This window comes from Arachis duranensis, chromosome 4 (assembly GCF_000817695.3).
Source record: "Arachis duranensis cultivar V14167 chromosome 4, aradu.V14167.gnm2.J7QH, whole genome shotgun sequence".
Taxonomy (NCBI): domain Eukaryota; kingdom Viridiplantae; phylum Streptophyta; class Magnoliopsida; order Fabales; family Fabaceae; genus Arachis; species Arachis duranensis.
In genome coordinates, this window is record NC_029775.3 from 11,948,992 (window position 1) to 11,956,710 (window position 7,719).

Consider the following 7,719-nt stretch of genomic DNA (forward strand, 5'->3'; position numbering starts at 1 on the left):
TAAATATCTATAATTTTATGTATATAATATTTAAAATCACCTACTTATTACATTTGAAATTGGTCAATTATTTAAGCAATAATTAAAAAATATACAATAAAATAATTTTGGATTAATTTTCTATTATCTCTCAAATATTTTTTGAAACATTAAAAAGCTTTGATGAGAATTAAAAATAATTAATAGCAATAACATATAATTATTTCTTTGATTATTTACATTTATGCTTTAATATAAACTTAAAAGATCTTATAGTAAACGAAAAAATTTAATTCGTAAATTTGTTCACATGATTAATTAAAATATATTTTTGTAAGTAATTATTTTTTCATGTAAAACAAATCCAAAAATAGTGTAACGATTTAAGTAATAGTGATTCAAACATATTTTTAAAAAAAAAATAGTGAGAACTTAAGTAGATCATATCCGATTATTTAGAAAAAGAAACGAGTTAGACATATTTTGCAGCGGTCGTAAAAAAATCGCCGCCAATAGTTTATTTTGTAACTACTATATCCATTTTGCGGCGGTTATACCAAAATGGTCACAAAATGCTAAACTATTGGCAGTCGTCTTTTTATTCGTTGTATCAACCACTGCAATCTTTTATTTGGCGACGGTTTTTAGAAATCACCGCAATTTGTTGTTTTTTGTATAGTGTCTTACTTTGTTCAATTTGATTATTTTTAAGATATGTGAATTTAGTTAATATATGTCATCAAAATACATGATAAACTTATCATTATTATTAGTAGAAAAATTTAAGTATTTTATTTAATAATTACAAAATAAATATATTAAAAACTTAAATTTTTTATATTCTTAATAAAAAATTTTAATTTATAAAATTAACATGTGTACATAGCATAAAGTAATAAACCCTTAAAATATTGCGAAAAGAGTGTATGTGTGACCGAATATATGGTACTTGTAGCATCACTACATTTAATAATGGTCAAGGAAAATAAATTTTTTGAATGGAAAGTTAATTCTTTAACAATAATTTTGTCCTTTTTTAATTTATTCTTTGACTCGTGATCTTAATACACTTTTTATAAATATTAGCTAATATTTTGATTAATAATTTATTTTTATATTATTATTAGACTTTAAAATTTAATTTTTAGTATTTTAAATTGATTAAATATTAATTAAAAAAATAAATGTATTAGTTAGGTAGTATTGCTCTTAAATTTATGAATTTAACTACTACTATTACTATTACTATTACTATTACTAATAATAATAATAATAATAATAATAATAATAATAATAATAATAATAATAATAAGTATAGTAAACACACACTTGTTAGAATGTTAAATATAAACTTTGTACTCACCAAAATAAAATATAAACTTTGTTAAAAATCTAAATATTTAACATTATTTTTGATAATTTTGCAATACATTTATTAAAAAAAATTAAATGTTTACTTTGAATGACCTTAGCAAAGTTTTCTTTATTAGCAAAATCTTAAATTTATTTTTCAATATTGAATTATTATTATTATTAATTTACAACTGTTAATTTAGGCAAAAAAAAAACAAAAATATAGATAAATAATTTTTATCTGATTGACTTTAAATAACTACCATTAATAATTTTTTGACAAAGATTACATAACTTTTGACTTGTAATATATCTTATACCGATAATGTAGCTGCATTTTTAAAATACTTTTGACCATCTAACAAATATTACAAAAAAATTATTTAGCCTAAAATTACTAAACATTAAAATTAAATTCTATTTTTAAAATTATTTTCAAAAAAATATATTTAACGGTTAAATTTTTCGTCATGTTTTAAAATTTTTGCACCGCACTCTCATTTTAACAAATTTGAAGAGTACTTTTATTAGTAACTTGATCATTTGGATAAATTTTTTTATGATTTACTCATGCAAAGTGTATATTTTTCCATTTATTTACAATTTTGTCATATGATTTAAATTTAGTGTTTTACTAACATGTATTATTAAGTCACATATTAAAATTATTATTAATTTATTTTAATAGATATATAAAAAATATATTAATTACGTAAATAGTCAACAAAATTTGTGAATTTGATTACTATGCAAAATATTTTAAGTTGTCACTTTGTCGGTCCAATATTAAATAGCGTTAATAACCAACCCACGAAATAGTGCATGTAAACGGCCTCATTATTCTTTGAGTGCAAGAATAAAAACCCCAAGGAAAATTTACTTGATCATTTTTCATTCCATCCATCCTCTCGTCCATAATAATCTTTGTTGAATATTTTGTTATCCTTAACCAAGATGGCAAAAAACTTGAATCATCCATCTCTAATCTTCACAATTCTTGTTCTAATCACCATGCCAATTGGTCAATGTATGGTTTTTCACTCCAATGACGAGACACTAATTCAATCCACATGCAACCAAACAATATATCCAAATCTATGTGTCCAAATCCTCAATTCATACCCAAGTAGCAGAAATGCTGACCTCAGAGGGCTAGCACTAAACATGGTTGATTTCATGAAATCAAGATCAATTGTTGCAGTGAACAAGATTCATCGACTCCAACAAGGTGCTACTGGTAGATTTAAGGGTGCCTTGGATTCATGTATTGGCCATTACAACGACGGAATCTTAAAGGGTGATGTGCCAGAAGCCATTAGCGGAATTCAGTTTAATAACCCTAAATTTGCTGAAAATGCTGTTGCTGATGCAGCTAACGAGGCTTACTTGTGTGAGCAAGAGTTCAATGGTAATTCACCATTAAACAATGAAAACAAAGCTGTGCGTGATGGTGCAAATATGGCTAGAGTTATTGTTAGAATGTTGTATTAGATACTCAAAAATTAAATATTGTAATAATCTTCGAATAAAATGTTGATTAGTAAAGTTTGATCTCTTATATATATTTTAATTTATCAATATATTATATTAAATTAGTTCTTTTATATGATAGATATAAGATAAGTCAATTATTTTTGAAACAAAATTAATTTTAATCCATTGCGATGGTAAAAAGTATGTTTATATGTACATTTAATTTTATAGTATTAATAAAAATAATTATTTTTTATTTTAATAAACAAATATTTATTTAAAATAATAATTTAATTGAACAGCTATATGTGTAAGTTTGTATGTCTATGCATATGCGTGCATTTGTATATGTCCATGTGTACGAGTTGTGTGTCTATACATGTGTGTCTTTGAATGTGTGTACATGTGTGTGGGTGTGTAAGAACTTATACCCGGGTTATGTTATTTTTAAGAGTACATGACTAAAATAATAGTAAAAAAAATTTAGAGTTTAAAACAAAATTTAGTAAAAAAAATAATGTAAAAACAAAAGAACAAACAACAATTGAATGGTTGTATGTGTGCATGTGTCAATACATATGTGATACATATGTGAGTCTATGGACATAGATAGGTACGATGATGCATGTCTGTGTGTGTGCGTGTGTGAGTCTATGGACATAGATAGGTACGATGATGCATGTCTCTCTGTGTGTGCGTTATAGTGAAAGATTTACCAAAATTTACATTTGTTTTTAAAAGAAATGTTGATATGTCAGAATTAATATTTATCAAAAATGCTACATTTTTATTTCACTCGTATTTTCTATTTTTTTCGATAATCAAAATAAAACTTAATGTCCCCAAACAAAAAAAAAGACAAAAACAGTCATACAAATCGGAATAAAGTAACTCTTCTCACATCATCCCCAAATTTTGTCTTGTCTTATAAGACTATTAGGGAGTTATCAACAAACTGAAATCTTGGATTTATAGTGGTACTCTTCTTAATCATATAATTTACAATCCTATTACTCTCTCTGTAGTTATGTATGTAAGTTTAATTTAACCTGCGATTGCCATACAATATGAATTTCTCTCCTTTCTATTTTGGGTTTAAGGTTTAAGTATCAACCTTTTTCTTTTTTTTATATTTATCTTATATTTTAATTAATAGTAATTAATTTTTTTTTATTTTACTAAATGTATTAGTTCTGTAACATTTTCCATTCAATTTTCGACCATATATGATCTAACATTCAGGAAAAAATTTTTAAAATTATGAATATAACTTTACTACAAAAACAGCTAACATCTCCATCGCTTCTCATTGCAAATCAATGGCTTATGTCCTTCTTCAATCAATTCTTAGAAATATTTTTATAAAGATGGGAATAAAAAATATATTTTATTCCAAGAAAAATTACATGTTGAGGTTTTAAATACAAAATATTTTTATGTACATATGACATACATGATCTATTATAAATAAAGAAATAATAAAAAAGTAAAATAAAAAGAGTAATTGTATGAAATATTATTTAAGATGAAAATATAAGAAATTAAAAAAAATTAAAGTAAAAAAATAAAGAAAAAATGTACATCTGGAGAACCACTATATTATAATGGTGAAAAACATAAGTAACAAAATATAGAGTATTATAAGTATAATCTTTTATAGAATTTTAAATGTTGGTGACTAGAATTATCTTAAGAAAATAAAAACATGCATGATGAAAAAATTTAGATCGGAGATATATTTTATTTAAAATGCAAAAAATTGAATAAATATCTAATAATATTAAGAAAATAATAATTAAAAATTAATTTATCTAATTTAATATCTATAATTTTATGCATATAATATTTATAATTATATACTTATTACATTTAATATTATTCAATTATTCAAGTGGTAATTAAAAAATGCAAAATAAAATAACTTTATACATATTTTTTATTATTTTTCAAATATTTTTTAAAAATTAAAATGTTTTTATGAGTGTTAAATATATAATTATTTATGTTGTCCCTTTTTACTGTTAGTTTAAATTTTAAAGATAAATAGTATCATGACATGGTATATCATAACTCTATATTTAAAAAATATAGAATTATATTTTTAGTGAACTCCAAAAATAGAAAAAATAGTATAAGACAAATAAAAAAAAACTTTACATACAAAAATTAAATAAATTTGAAAAATTTCAGGAATGTTAGACATATAATAGCTATTTATGTTTACGTCCTTCTATCAATTTAAATTTTTAGAATAAATAATATTATGACAACAAAAATAAAAAATAATTAATCATAATTATTTATATTTTAAAAAATTTTAAATAAAAAAATACATATCATCTCACAATTTAGTTACTTTAAATATATTGCGGAGAGAGGGTTTTATCTGTGTACTGTGACTGAATACATGTAGGGGTAGCAAAGCGGGCCGGTCCATCCTAATCCGTCCCGCCCCGCCTAGGCCCGTAATATAAACGGTGCGGACCGCCAACTAAGGTAGGTTTAAAATGCTAGCCCATCTCGCTTTATGGCGGATTGGCAGGAAATTATAATATAATTTTTTACTATCTTTTTTTTATTTTTAATTTTAATAAAATTATTCAAAATAATATTATCAATAGAACTATCTTTATTTTAAAAAATAAGTCACATAATTTAAGTATATATACGAAATTATAAAATAAAATAAATAAAGTTAATAACTAAAAGAAGGATAAAAATAAAAAATAAAAAAAGTGTTTAAAAATTATATAATTATTAATTTTGTAGTAATAATCACTCTTTAATTTAATAAAAATAAAAAATAAAAATTCTTGGCCCGGTGGACCGGCCCGCCCCGCCCGCCAAAACTCAGTAAAATTTTGCCATGCGAATTTAGCGAATTTTTTTAATTTGACGGGTTTCAAAATCTAGTCCGACTAACCTTTTTTAGTAAATTCGGTGGGTCGGTCCGACGAATTCGACCCGTTTTACCACCCCTAAATACATGATATTTATAGTACCAGTACATTTAATAGTGGTCAGAAAAATAAAGTTTTGACTGAAAAGTTCCTTAACAATAATTTTATCTTTTTTAGTCTGACTCGTGATTTAAATTTAGATAAATGCTAAGGAAAATATTTTTTTATTAATATTAATTAATATTTTGACTAATATTTTATTTTTATATTATTAAAATTTAATATTTAAATTTTAATTTTTAATATTTAAAATTAATTGAATATTAATAAAAGATAATAAATTTTATCAGTCATCCCATATTATTCTTAAATTTAGGATTTAACTAATAATAATAAGTACCTTAGAGACACACTTGTTAAAATGTTAAATATAAACTTTTGTTAAAAACCCAAACATTTAAAATGTTCAATATTTTTGCAATACATTTATTAAAGAAAATAAACAAAAAACCTCAGCCAGAAAAATTCACTTAATCACTTTTCATTCCATTCATCCTCTCAATAATCTTTTTGAGTACTTTGTTATCATCAAGAAATTAAAGATGGCAAAAAACTTGAAATACCTATCTCTATTCTTCACAATTCTCGCTCTAGTCACAAACTCACAATTTCAATAATGCCAAAAGGTAAATGTAGGGTTTTCCAACCAAATGATCATAAGAAACTAATTCAAGATACATGCAAAAAAACATCAAACCCAAAACTCTGTCTCAAAATCCTCAATTGAAACCCTAATAGCAAAACTACTAATGTCCAAGGCCTAGCACTAATCATGGTTGATGTTAATCTAAATCAAATAATACATTAAACAAGATTCATCAACTCCTCCAAGGTGCTGGTGATGAAACTAAGTTTGCCTTACATTCATGTTTTGATGCATCACTGGAATCTTGGTGGGTGATGTACCACAAGCCACTCATGGAATTAAGTTTGGAAACCCTAATTATTTTGCTGAAGAAGCTATTAATGATTCAGCTAATGAGGCCATGTCTTGTGAGCAACAGTTCAGTGGTAATAATTCACCACTCACCAACGTGAACATTGATATATGCGTGATGTGGCACATGTTGCAGGAGCTATTGTTAGACTACTATTGATTCAAATTCTCAAAAATGAATACTGTAATTCTTTGAATACAATATTGATTAATAAAGTTTATTTGATCAATACAAGTTTTCTAATTATCTGTAATGAATAAAAATATATTAAAAAAAAGTTGAATTACTTGGGTTACCTCCTAATCCTCTAGTTGCGTTTAGAAAAGATTGAGATTGAGAGACTAAGATTAGAAGACAAAGATTAAAAGATAGAGATAAAATTAAATTTTTATATTATGTTTGGTGTAAAATATACTAAACTGAGTTATGTCTCAGTATTATATTTAATTTAAGATAAATATAGAGATTAATGAATAAATTTAAAATTTAAAAAATTAAAAAAGAGTATTATTTTAAAAAAATATTATTAAAATTTTTGTCTTTATTCACAAAATTTTAATCTTTTATATTCCCACAAAATAATAAAAAAGCTAAAATTTTATATTTTAGAACTAAAATTTTAATTTCAATTTTTAACTACTAAAAATAATACCGAATCTAATATCCCAATTTCAGTTATAGACTCTAAAAACAAACACTATCCTAATGATTTTTATCTGTGTTTCTAATCCTTAATAATTAAATGACTCCCGGATTTGTTTTTTAACAATTCCTAGCAAAGATCAACTATGAAATTTTAGAAGGAGTTTGTTTACAAGACATGCATTAAGATATATTATTTATATTGGTAATGAGATATAACCATAAATATTGTATTTTAAAATAATAAATTAATGTATTTTATATTTTTTAATAAAAAAGATATAAAAATACTAATAATAAATATATTTTATTTTTTATTTTTATTATTCATATTATTTTTTGTTATTATATTTTTTTTAAAAATAAAACTAGAA

General features: G+C 23.5%; 1 protein-coding gene across 1 annotated transcript; it reads left to right on the plus strand.

Moving 5' to 3' along the window:
• Positions 1-2,165: 2,165 nt before the first annotated feature.
• On the plus strand, positions 2,166-2,867 carry LOC107483388 (cell wall / vacuolar inhibitor of fructosidase 1). The gene has a single exon (XM_016104005.3). It carries the CDS (start codon positions 2,287-2,289, stop codon positions 2,821-2,823), a length of 537 nt encoding a protein of 178 aa, XP_015959491.1. The 5' UTR covers positions 2,166-2,286; the 3' UTR covers positions 2,824-2,867.
• Positions 2,868-7,719: the final 4,852 nt, after the last annotated feature.

What these genes read in the sequence shown, in the direction of transcription:
- LOC107483388 (XM_016104005.3), top strand. Translation starts at nt 2,287, where the DNA reads ATGGCAAAAAACTTGAATCATCCATCTCTAATCTTCACAATTCTTGTT.